At 35.3% G+C, this 13,096-nt stretch overlaps 1 protein-coding gene across 1 annotated transcript in view; it reads right to left on the reverse strand.

The window, feature by feature from the left end:
• Nucleotides 1-13,096, reverse strand: part of ROCK2 (Rho associated coiled-coil containing protein kinase 2) — a 164,217-nt gene that overhangs the window by 4,625 nt on the left and 146,496 nt on the right. The window contains exons 28-32 of the mRNA XM_038006572.2: nt 10,946-11,016; nt 10,259-10,347; nt 9,782-9,860; nt 8,449-8,710; nt 8,146-8,359 (exon numbers count right to left, since the gene is read on the reverse strand). Of these exons, the coding sequence (XP_037862500.1) occupies nt 8,146-8,359; nt 8,449-8,710; nt 9,782-9,860; nt 10,259-10,347; nt 10,946-11,016 (715 nt within the window). The remainder of the gene's footprint in view (nt 1-8,145; nt 8,360-8,448; nt 8,711-9,781; nt 9,861-10,258; nt 10,348-10,945; nt 11,017-13,096) is intronic.

The following is a 13,096-nucleotide window of genomic DNA, read 5'->3' on the forward strand; positions in this document are numbered from 1 at the left end:
TTGTATTAAAAATTTATAGCCAATGAAGAATCTGAACATAGCATTTCACTTTTACACTTAACATGTAAATTTCAGTTAGCAACTTTTTGAAAACTACTTTTAACTATATACTATTAAAAACAAGTTTCAAAAATAAAAAATAATGAAAGCCCAAGTGCAAACCACATGCGCTACGTTGAAGTACTAAAATAACTGATTTTTCATTTTTTGATTTACCCCATTTATTTCTTCAGAAATCAAAAACATCGTCATCATCATCACCACCACCATCAACATCATCAAATGACCAATCCCAGTCTTTAAATGCCAAATCAAGCAATCTGCAATAGGAGGTTTGTAAATTTATACTCTAACACTCTTTAGAAACTGTACCTTAATGTTATGACTTAGAAATCATACTTTGAATGTGCTGTAAGCATTTTAATTTTCCATTCATGGATAACAACAAGATTAAAATTAAGATGCACACACACAAGGAAGCCTTGCCCTTTATATATAAATACATATAATCACGTTGGCCAAGTATACCTTCCAGATATCTGAAGACAGCGATCATATTTGGGATAATAACAAACAATCTGCTTTTCCCTCCTCACTCCCATACCCCAGATAAACATGTAACCATCCTGATGCCCAGTTTGATTTGAGAATTATGAAAGCACATTTGTCAATGTTCCCTTCACCAACGTGGTTAGATTGTCAGCTCGGTTTTTCCATTATAGCACCAAAAACCATGGGGTAAAAGGGGAGTAATAGAATAAGAAAGCAGCTTTCTGAATTTCAGTAGGACCCTGCCTGCTCAATGTGTCACCAAGAGCTTTGTCCTGCATATGAAAAACTAGGGACAAGGGAAAAGCCACAAGTATATAAGTAGCATTATCAACTCATCTTGGCTAAATTGAACTTAGAGTTAGGATATATGTGGTCTTTTCTTTCTAATTCAATAACCTAACTGTAATATTCCTATCATCTTTGTTTTTAAAAATAGGAGTAACTGGGCCAGACGCAGTGGCTCATGCCCGTAATCCCAGCACAGGGAGGCCGAGGCGGGCGGATCACCTGAGGCGAGGAGTTCAAGACCAGCCTGGCCAACATGGTGAAACCCTGTCTCTACTGAAAATACAAAAATTAGCTGAGCATGGTGTCAGGTGCCTGTAATCCCAGCTACTCAAGAGGCTAAGGCAGGAGAGTCACTTGAATCCGGGAGGCAGAGGTTGCAGTAAGCCAAGATCGTGCCATTGCGCTCCAGCCTGGGGGACAAGAGTGAGACTTGGTCTCAATAAATAAATAAATAAATAAATATAAAAATAAATAAATAGGAGTAACTTTTTCATTTTTAAAACTGTGATGTTCATGAATCAATTCATGCCAAGGAACTCATCTGGTCCCCAAAGTCTCACCTATAATCACTATTGTCAGTGGTTCTTATTTACACACTTCTAAAGCAAGAAACTTTAGTGTACATGATTTACCTACTGCTCTTTATAAGGCCTCATTCCAAGAGATTTAGATATGACTGAAAAGGGCCCAAATATTTGCATTTTCAAATAAGAAACCTGAGATGATTTCTGATACAGCTGGTTAACTCTGAGAAACACTGACAAAATAGGTTAATGGACGATTACTCTAATTTAAAATAAATACAGCGACTCAAATTACTCTTAAAATGTGCTAAACATAGGACATTTGAGAAAACACACAAACATATATAATTACTTAATGCATATCACAACCTGGCACACACTCATTTTTCTAGACTTACATATAACGTAGCTTATAGCTAGGGTTTCAGCTCTACCGCTTGGGAGATTGTGATCAGCAGGCCCTCCAGGGCATCCACACCTCAACTTTAGCATAGGTTAGGAGAAAGCTGCATTGCATATCCTTTCAAAACCGTTGAAGTGTGTGCCAGTGTCATAATCTCAAATTTAAAAGTCTAATCGCTAGATACGAGTGCAGTGCATGATGAGACTTCCCTTATACCCTCTCCCCTCATCCCTTTGAATCAGTCATCTAATTCTAGTTATTTCAACTGAAGAAATCTTTCCGAATCCAGGTTTATTTTCTCCGTTTTCATTGTCAAGTACTCAGTTCAGGATCTCATTAAGCCTGAATACCAATCCCTTATTGAAAGACTTCTACTTATAAATCAAAACTCCTGAGAGCAGTGTGCATGGAGCTTTTCAGCTGGGTTCAGTGTTTCTCTCCAGTGTCACATCATCTTTTACCACACCTTGCCCTTGCCTTCTCCCAACCCCAACCCAACACAAAATTACAAATACATAAGTAATTCTGACAACTTTGTACCTCTGCACATGACATTTTGCCTGGAACTGATTTTCCCTTATTTGTTTGCTTGTAAAATTATCCATCCTCCATTGTTTGAGATCTTTCTTAATGTCCTCAGGAAGAATTCTCCATGCTTCCCTCGTTTCCCCCAGCGCTCTGTTCATGCCTCTATCATAAACAGCATTTTACATAGTACTGTAATTGCCTGTTGCTTGACTGTCTCCACCATTAACTAATCAACAGGGATATAGTTCAGGCCTGTGAAACTTATTGTCAAAGATGCTTTGGAAAGAATGCATTTAATTTGGAGTTCTACCAACAGTCCACAAAAGTACCCATTTCGTTTCTTAACCCTTGCCAGTTTGGTAGGTGAAAAATGGTTTTATGTTATAGTTTTAATTTAATGTTAATTTCTTAATACAGTAGTCCCCCCATATCCTTGTTTTCACTTTCCATGGTTTCAAGTTACCAGTGGTGAACCACAGTCTGAAAACATTAAATAGAAAACCTCAAAACAATTTAGAAGTTTTAAACTGCCCAACATTCTGAACAGCGTGATGAAATCTTGTGCCATCCCACTCTGTCCTGCCTGGGATGTGAGTCATCCCTTTGTCCAGCATATCCATGCCTATTAGTCACTTATTAATGGTCTTCATTATCAGATTTTAAAAAATGGTATGTGTACGGCACAGCACTATTCCTGATTCCAGGCATCCACTGGGGGTCTTGGAATACATATCCCTTGAGATAAAGGGGGACTACCGTAATCAGGCTGATCCCTTTTTTTTTTTTTTTTAACATGTAACAGCTGTTTCCATAATAATGCCTGCATACACCTCACTAATTCTGTATGGGGATGAGGCAATCTTTTTTCTCAATGATTTATAAGAACTTTTCATATGTGAAGATAGTAGCTCATCTTTCTCATATATTTTGTAAAGACATGGTGTTTTTTACATTTACAAGGCTTCAATTTTGGGGTAGTTGATCTTTGGCTTTGTTTTCTTTGCTTTTATTATTGGAAAATTCTTCTCCAATTCAAGATCAGGTATATATTCATGTATGGATTTATTTTTGACACATCAAATTGTATATAACTTCATTATTTTCCCAAGTAGACTGTTAACTTTCTAACATTTAGAAATGGAGAAGAACAAAGATAATAATGACACAATAGCTACTTCCTCCCTTAAGTTTTAACTGTGTTGCCATGTTTTACTTCTTAAAACTCAATAAATGAGCATTTGCTGCATTTTTGCTTTATACTTTTTTGCATGCATTAAATACTGCGTTAAAAAAAAATCTTTAAAAGAAAAATAATTAAAGAGCAATGCCCTCTAGCCAGACTGGTATCTAATTTTTTTTTTTTTTTTGAGATGGAGTCTCACTCTGTTGCCCAGGCTGGAGTGCAGTGGCGCAATCTCGGCTTACTGCAACCTCCATTGGGTTCAAGCAATTCTCTGCCTCAGCCTCCCGAGTAGCTGGGATTACAGGTGTCTGCCACCACGCCCAGCTAATTTTTGTATTTTTAGTAGAGACGGGGTTTCACCATCTTGGCCAGGCTTGTCTGGAACTCCTGACCTCAGGTGATCCACCCGCCTTGGCCTCCCCAAGTGCTGGGATTACACGCGTAAGCCACCGCACCCGGCCCAGACTGGTATATTTTTATCTTGCATTGAAACAAATTAGGATTCCCCAAATTGTCTTCATCAAAAATTAGCATTTTATTCACAAATTTCCTACTTTTCCAGTATGGCATTTTAATTTTAACTCAAAAGTACCAAAAAAACACATTCCTGTAGAATAGCATTTGTACACATTATTTTTATGAACTGTCAATTAATTACGTCCTACTCTTATCACAATGAGGCAGTGACTACTTCAGTTCCAAGTCAAGGTTCCAGAACAAGATTATCTGGATCTAAAGTCATGGCTCTAACACTTATTAGCTGGGTGACCTTGGGTACACAAGCTTTCTGTGCCTTAGTTTCTTCACCTGTTAAATGGAGATATAGTAATAGCTACCTCACAGGGTGGTTCTGCGGATAAACTAGTATAATAGCTAACACTTATCTATTACTTTAATAAACTTCACCACTATAGAAAAAAAAGAAGTGCTGAAAACGGAGTTAAGAGGAGAGGCTGAGCGTGATGGCTCACACCTGTAATCCCAGCACTTTTGGAGGCTGAGGCAGGCAGATCACCAGGTCAGGTGGCGAACAGGGTGAAACCCCGTCTCTACTAAAAATACAAAAAATTAGCTGGGTGTGGTGGCACGCACCTGTAGTTCCAGCTACTCAGGAGGCTGAGACAGGAGAATTGCTTGAACCCAGGAGGAGGAGGTTGCAGTGAGCCAAGATGGCACCACTGCACTCCACCCTGGGTGACAGAGCAAGACTTTGTCTCAAAAAAAAAAAAAAAAGAAACAGAATCAGAACCAGGACTGTCAAAGCAGCCACAGAAAAGGTGTAATGAGGCCAGGTGCGGTGGCTCATACCTGTAATCCCAGCACTTTGGGAGGCCGAGGCGGGCAGATCACCTGAGGTCAGGAGTTCAAGACCAGCCTGGCCAACATGGGGAAACCCTGTCTCTACTAAAATTACAAAAATTAGCCGGGTGTGATGGTGCATGCCTGTAATCCCAACTACTCAGAAGGCTGAGGCAGGAGAATTGCTTGAACCTGGAAGGTGGAGGGTTGTGGTGAACCGAGATCACACTACTACACTCCAGCCTGGGTGACACACCGAGACGCCATCTCACAAAAAAAAAAAAAGAAGAAAAGATGTAATGGCAGATGACCACAAAGAAAGACACTGAGGAAAAGTTACAGAAAATGGTTAAGTGAACATTTATGGGTTCACTTTATATTTGATGTATCTAACAAAGCCAAACTTTGTTTTAAGAAGGATACCATGTCAAATTAGTTCAACTAAAACTAGATTGACTACTGCTAAGACTAATATTAAACAAAGTCAAACAAAGAGCTAGATATCAGATCACTGCCAAGACACACCAGCAATTCTGCGCCTCCGTTTTCTTGGATGACCCTTTACTAGTTCCACCCATTTGTACATTGAACGGGCTTTAGTCCAGTAGAATGTTAAAAGCCATCCAGTCTGAGGCTTGATTCCTCCCTGGAACCATGCTACTCAATGAGATTCACGATTTGCCTGCTTCTTCTTCTAATACATCTTCCAAGGAAAAGGTCTTTAGCTGTTTAGTACTATTTATGATCTCTCATACTTTCAAATAATGTCTTTAGAAAACAAAATATCCTGAGTTCCTTTGCTTGCTACATTTGTATACTTTCAAATGACATACTGCAACCTCTGTTATTCTCATCTATATACGCTTCAATTTGTATAAGTGACTCTTAAAATGTGACATTTCAGAATGGAATACTGGCCAGGCCTGGTGGCTCATGCCTGTAATCCCAGCACTTTGGGAGGCCGAGGTGGGAGGATTGCTTAAGGCCAGGCGTTTGAGACCAGCCTGGGCAACATAGGGAGACCCCCATCTCTACAAAAAATAAAAATAAAAATAAATTAGCCAGGTGTCATGGTGCATGCATGTGGTCCCAGCTACTCTGGGAGGCTGAGGTGGGAGAATAATCACTTGGTCCTGGGAGGTCAAGGCTGCAGTCAGCCATGATTATGCCATTGCACTCCAGCCTGGGCAACAGAGTGAGACCCTGTCTCAAAAATAATAATAATAATAATAATAATAATAATAATAATAATGCAGGTTGATTGATTCATGTAAGAGATACAGATACAATGCTAGGAGTACATGAAACAATGGAGACTCAAATGCCAAAAACAATGGAAATAATGTTGCAGATGCACAACAAAATCCAAATTATATTATAAATGTGACCATCTTTATGTTTAGAATTTCAAAGAATGTATTAAATTTTTTCACAAAATGTACACTACACATTTTACAGTCAGTTTTGATATTAGTTTTATATACATGCAGATGTGAGAGAAAGAAATTCCTACTACTTACCATTGCTATGACAAAATGTATTTAAAAAAAAAAATCAATGAAGAATGATTCACAGGGCAAGGCCAGAAGTTAAAAAAAAAAAAAAAGTAACAAAAATCAGAAGTAAATGTACTTTCAAACAGACCATAACACTGATTTGGATTGGGAAAGGAAGGTATTTGTAAGTCAGTGTACATAAAAACAGCCTGTTACACAATTGGGAGCATGCCTCATAAACTAATTCGATATATGTTACCATATGTAGTGAAATCATTAATGTGTCAAATAGCACAAAAGGAAAAAATATATCAAAAGGTTATCTGGAGTTGTTATAATTCTAGATCTAGACAAACCCCTTCCGGAGTCTTAATCAAAACTAAGTATAACAATACCTGTTCTATTCCACAGGACTATTTTAAAGAGCATAGGAGATAATACATAAGAAGTTAAATGAGAGGAAAGAATACGTAGAGAAGTACTCTGGAAACTGAAATCACTCTACACTATAAGGTATTAAAATACCATTTAAGCATTAATAGCTCTACAATATTAATAATATAAATTTAATTTTCAGATGTTTTACAGAAGGCACATGAAATGGCCTTCAGTATCTCTGAATTCTGAGTTTCTTTAGCTTTAGTCAATAATCACTAATTTTGTTTAGTTTTATCATACCTCACACAAAATATTAAACATTTTCACTGCTGACACACCAATTCTGCCTTTGTCATTCTAATTATTTCCTTGAGAGATTAGTTTCAAGAAAGTTTCATCTAAGATGTTTGTGGTCAGAATCAGATTTCCGACAATACAGCCAATGCACATCAATATTCATATACTGAAGGTCCTGTGTCAGGGAACCAAAAGGATACCTGAAATTAGATACCTGATCAAAGTATATGCTTTTTCCTTTAGCTAACCAAATTATTGTGTTCATTTCATGTTCAATGGATAGCAATGTTTATAAATGCTGAAGTAGTTAGTAAGTCAAGAAATGGCTATTGCGAATCAAGATATTTAACTAAAGGACTTTCACGTAGCTATCCGAAAATGGCCCCATCAAAATGTTTTGGTGCATAATGATCAACCCTGACCTTACTCCATTTTCCTAACTCTACCTCAATTCCAAGGAATGGCCACTTTTACCCATTAGCTCATACTTGCATTTTTAAAGCTGGTGTATGTTGCTGTTAAAATCACACTCAAGTTACTGTTTTATAGATTTAAAACTTAAGCTGATTTTAAACCTGCCTCCCAAATCATGTAACATAATAAAAGCTTATAATATGAAACACAGTGTGTGCACTTGACAATGTGAGGTCTGTGTACAATGTTAATTCTATCTTTTAAGTTATTAAATTACTCAAGTGCTCATAAAAGCTGAAAATTATATCATTATACAGTAAGTCCTCACTTGACATCATCGATAGGTTCTTGGAAAGTACGACTTTAAGCTAAATGAAGTATAATAAAACCATTTCCTTCTCATCAAGGTTATAACAAAACAATTTTGAAGGAAACAACTTAATTCTAGGACCTGCCATTGTTTTGCTTAAAGTCGCAGGTTCTAAGAACCTACGGACAATGTTAAGTGAGGATTTACTATACAAATAAACACAACAAAAATCTTTAAAGATTTTTGGTTGAATTTACTGTATGTGTGTGTGATTTAGTAAATAAATTTATATTACTTTCATCTGAATCGATGAATATGACATGCACATTAAAACAGTTCCAAACACTTGGTATTCCACAGTTCACTAAAATACCAAGCAAAGGAAAACTAACTAGGAAAATTTGTAGTTTGAATATAAATAGCAAAATATTTTAATAGATTTTTTTTTTTCTTACTACATTTTAATTTATTACCTAGGTTTGTTTGGGGCAAGCTGTCGACTTGGTCGTCTAATAGACTGGTTTTGCTGTATCTTCATTGAAGTTCTAGGAGATGATCGTGCAAAAGGGTCTGGAGCTGGGGGCTTTTTTGGTATCTTTTTCACCAATCGACTAACCCACTTCTGCTGCTCTTCTGTAGAATTTGCTAGTAATAATAGATTCTTTGCCGTTGAAATATCATAATACACTATAAAGAAAAATTTGAAAAAAAAATTAATGTGCTTAAAATGATCTGAACATAACCAATATCGATGGAGCAAGTAATTTACCATTTACCTTTGCAAGGTGCTATAATCTCCTCCTTTTTGTCCATGTGATCTTTATGACACTTAATATGGCAACGGCGGCACTCTAAAGCAGGAGGAGGCTTAAACATGTGCCACAGGGGCTTCATACAAGCCTCACAGTTGGTTGGGAAATGATAAAGAGTAGGAATAAACTCATGTCCCTTGTGGCAAATATAATTAGATTTTTCTCCAACTGGCTCCACTGGAAATTCTTGTTCCTTCTTACTTTCTCCTTCATTGGCATACAGAATCTATGAATGTCAAAAGAACGATAAATGATTTCCAAACATGCTATTTCTTATGTAGTAACAATTCTGATAGTGTAAGTAAAATAACATTAGCCTAAATTATTCAAAGAGAAGAAAATGTATCTGAAGTACAAACTTAAGCTCTTGATTATGCAAACAATCAAAAGCTTATGTAAGAAAAGTTATAAGACAGTCACTTTGGTTTGCATTTCAAAAGAACTGATCCTCTTCAAATGCTGCCTCCTTATTTTCTTTGTAACACCCATGATTTAGCAGTACTATCAAAATAGGTCAGCAAAAGGCAAATGTGCACTTCATAGGTGTTAGAAAGTTTTTCTGGGAGGGACTGTTCAAAACAATCACTTGAAGAAATGTGGTGATTATACTAATTGGTGTTTTGTAATACTTAACAGAAAACTGGGTAACAGCTATAAGCACAGCTTCATTTTAAAAGTCCTGTATTTTGAGAGTTGAGGGGGAAAAGAAAGAGGAAAGGATGTGTATTATACTCCAAATAAACATGATAAGCATCCAGAAAACAAGGAGCCAACTTCCACACAGTACACCAAGCACAATGACACTTACATAGAAGGAAATCAGTAAGTCATTGTTGGTTTGACTAATTTTAAAATGGAAGTAGTAAAGGGAAGAATGTGGCTTCACTTTAAATTGGAGGTAAAAGGGTTACAAGGTACAAAATTTACCTCCATAACTGACTTTTCTAACTTTCTAGAGAGCTGAGATTACACAACAACAGAAGGGAAAAAAAATTCATGCTTAAAAAAAGTCATAACCAACCTTAAACAAAAATATAGCAAAGACCAGAAACATGATACAAACACACTACAAGCTTTAACAAATAAAATGGAGACAGGAATGAAGACGTTCCCAAACAGAATTAAGCACAAAAGTCACAAAACAACAAACCATCTTTAAATAGGACTGAAACAGAAAGGTAACCTGAAGAGGGCCAAAGAATGAAGAGATTTAATATGTCACGTCATTTGACAACTTCTAAATGTGAAAAAAACAAAACAAAACCAACCAACCAAATATAAACAAAACTATGTTTACCTGGAATATCCTTGGAATTTCTTTAGCATCTGCTCTATATACATCTGTCTGTGTAACTGGTCGGACATGAAATAACTTGCTATAAAAAATTTTGAATAAAGGAATAAAATATCACCCAAGGATCAAATTATATATTAATTATTCTATACTTATGTCAGAAGTTAAACACTGACTACTTTGACCCATGTCAGGAACTCAGAATATTTTGTTCTATTAATTATATAATTAAGATTTTTACAAACTTCTGTCAGAAATTTTCTAATTAGTTTCAAAAAATAATATATCAAAGGCCCATGAAATAAAGATGTTTTAGCTAACCCTGTATCCCAGACTTTCATCTGTATGAAGCAAATCACAGGAAAATGTAACAATAGTACAGCAGGAGCTATATTATGACTAATAAATTGCATTGTTACTCTTATACTTTAAAAGATAAGAAAAGACAGAGTTTCTAAATATTCTAATAAAAACACTTACTCTATATCTAAAACCATGTAAGGATTAGATTGTTCTTTATCTTGTTCACTGTCATAGAAAAGAATCTTCTTACTGCTTACAATCACATACTGTTAAAACAGGGAGAAAAGAAATCAGTAATTCAAGTGTTTATATACCTTATTGATTTTTTTTAAAAATAAATTCTGTATTAGCAATAAAAATCATACTAACTAAAAAGTACTTAATATATCTTTAGGAAAGTCTTCCTTAAAATAACAATACATTTTGTTTATATTAATAGATATTTTAAATAAACAAATTGTGGGGAGAAGTAAAGTAAAATATTTTTTGGACTTAGCTAGCTTTGGGATCCAACATCATTAATAACCTTCTCAAAAATAAACACAATAACATCAATAATCATAGTAAGAGAGGAAAATAAATAAATGAGTCTTTTTTACTAGATTCACAGTTCTTTTCCCACCAAAACAGCAAAAGTATCAAAATCAACAATTTCCTAACAATGAAATCTGTCTTACTATTAACAAGATATGAGGACAAAAAATTTTTTACAAAGATAATTAAAATCATATCATTTCAAATCCTAAAGTATAAACAAGTTCTATGTGTCTAAAAGTACCAGTCACGTATATCCTGCAACTACAAAAGCCAAATGACTGGAGTTAAAACAAAAACAAAAGGCTCATATTCCAAAGTATCAATTACCTTTTTAACCCATCCAAATTTCTTAGTGTTGTTTCGTGCAGGCACTGAGAGCCATCCTTCTAATCTTGATTCTACAAATAAGCACAACATATGAGGATAAAGATAACAATTCTCCTTAGATAACAAAGAACTTAATAAAATTTTAATACGAAATTTATAAAACAAATAAAATATATCCTTTAGAATTTATCACTATACATCATCTAGGATACAGTAACAGTACAGGATCAGCAGTAAAAAGTTATGCAATGCAAAACAAAATCCAGGTTATATCATATTGGAAACAGATAGTCCATAGTTTTATAAAGTCAAACGTTCCACTGATTAAATTCATGCATTTATAATCAGAAAAGCTGCCAAAAAAAACACAAAAATAATAAAAATAAAAAAGCAGCAGCAGCAACTCTCTATTCTCATTGGTACACCTGCCTCAGACTCCTTTATTTTTCCTTTGGAAGAGGGCCACATCGTGCACATTTTCAAGGAGTAAATATAGTTTTTATAATTACGTGTTCAGAGAAAATGAACTTTTAGAATAACTACTATAAAATAAAATAATGTAAATTTTGTTTTATTTATTTTTTTTGAGATGAAGTCTTGCTCTGTCGCCGAGGCTGGAATGTAGTGGCATAATCTCGGCTCACTGCAGCCTCTGCGTCCCGGGTTCCAGTGATTCTCCTGTCTCAGCTTCCCAGGTAGCTAGGATTACAGCCCAGCTACTTCTTGTATTTTTAGTAGAGATGGGGTTTCACCATGTTGGCCAGGTTAGTCTTTAACTCCTGACCTCAGGTGATCTGTCTGCTTTAGCCTCTCAAAGTACTAGGATTACAGGCGTGAGCCATCACAACTGACCAATTATGTACATTTTAGATAAAATTTGGTTAATAAGCAGCAAAATAATCAAAAGATTTTTAAATTCCAAAATATCAAAATCAGTAACATTGTAATTCAACTAAGAAATGTGTATGAATCCTTGGAATTTGTTTTATTACATTTGATCAACGCCTTTTAATGAAATAAATACGTGAAATAGCATTTGGGGAAGTTATTCTAATAGTAAAAGTAGCTATCACTTATTTAACTTCTATTATGTATCAACTGTGCTGGACGCTTTACATAAATTCCCCTAATTTAGATGAGGAAACTGCAGTCTTGAAAGATCACACAGGGCTGCCTCTTTGACTCTGAATAAAGGAACTCTCTGGTTTTTTCATTTAAACTGTAATCTCTTTCAGGGTAATGACCAGGCGAAATTCTTTCATGTTTCTTATGAAGGACATATGCCTAGGATAATGTCAGTAAGTATTCAGTAAAAACCTTAAGTTTATCCTCTGAATCAGTCGAAACACTTTTTCTGTACCATCACTCTTGTTACAAAATGTCAGGAAGAATTTCTTCTTGGTTGAAAATGGCTAAAACAAGCAATGAAACCATGCGCTCTTAAGCAATATAATGTATTACTCCATTTCACGCAAGTTGGCATCTATCAATTACAACAGCAATGTCATGAGAAAATACCTTAAAAACAAATTCTTTATTCATGCAGCAGTTTATTTTTAACTGAGTCTACAACAACATAGTAGAGTTAGTGGTTATTAGTTAATGTTATATAAAAAAAACTTCAAAAGGACTAAAATTAAGGGTAGTGAGGAAAACTCCAAAGATGAAAAGACTTTCAGGATATCACCTGTACCATTAGGTTCCGATGAAATGGGTAAGTAAGGCAAAGATTCTTCTTCTGAGTCAGAATCAGAGTCAAGGAGCATGTGAGAACTGGAAGGCTTAGTGGCAATATTGAGAGAAGTAGAGGAACGTTGGTAGGTGAATGACATGGATTCCATAGTGTGTGACTGAGTGATATGAACTAAACACCCAACATAAAAGGAAGTAAGAATGCAGAAAGAAGAGAAAATGAAATGAAAGCTTAAAAATAGAGCTAATATAATATATAATAATTTAAAAACTAGACATGTGGAGTTTTTCTTTTGTATGTTTATGAAAAACTTTGTAAAAAAAATCAATAAATAAAATAAGCTTGAAATGTTACTTGAATCCTTACTCCAAGGAGTAGGTTTTCCCTTAAAGAAAATACAAACATTTTTACTTCAGAGCAGTCAGTCGCAAGACTTAAAACAATCAACTGATTTATGT

Source organism: Chlorocebus sabaeus, chromosome 14 (assembly GCF_047675955.1).
Source record: "Chlorocebus sabaeus isolate Y175 chromosome 14, mChlSab1.0.hap1, whole genome shotgun sequence".
In the NCBI taxonomy this organism is placed as follows: Eukaryota; Metazoa; Chordata; class Mammalia; order Primates; family Cercopithecidae; genus Chlorocebus; species Chlorocebus sabaeus.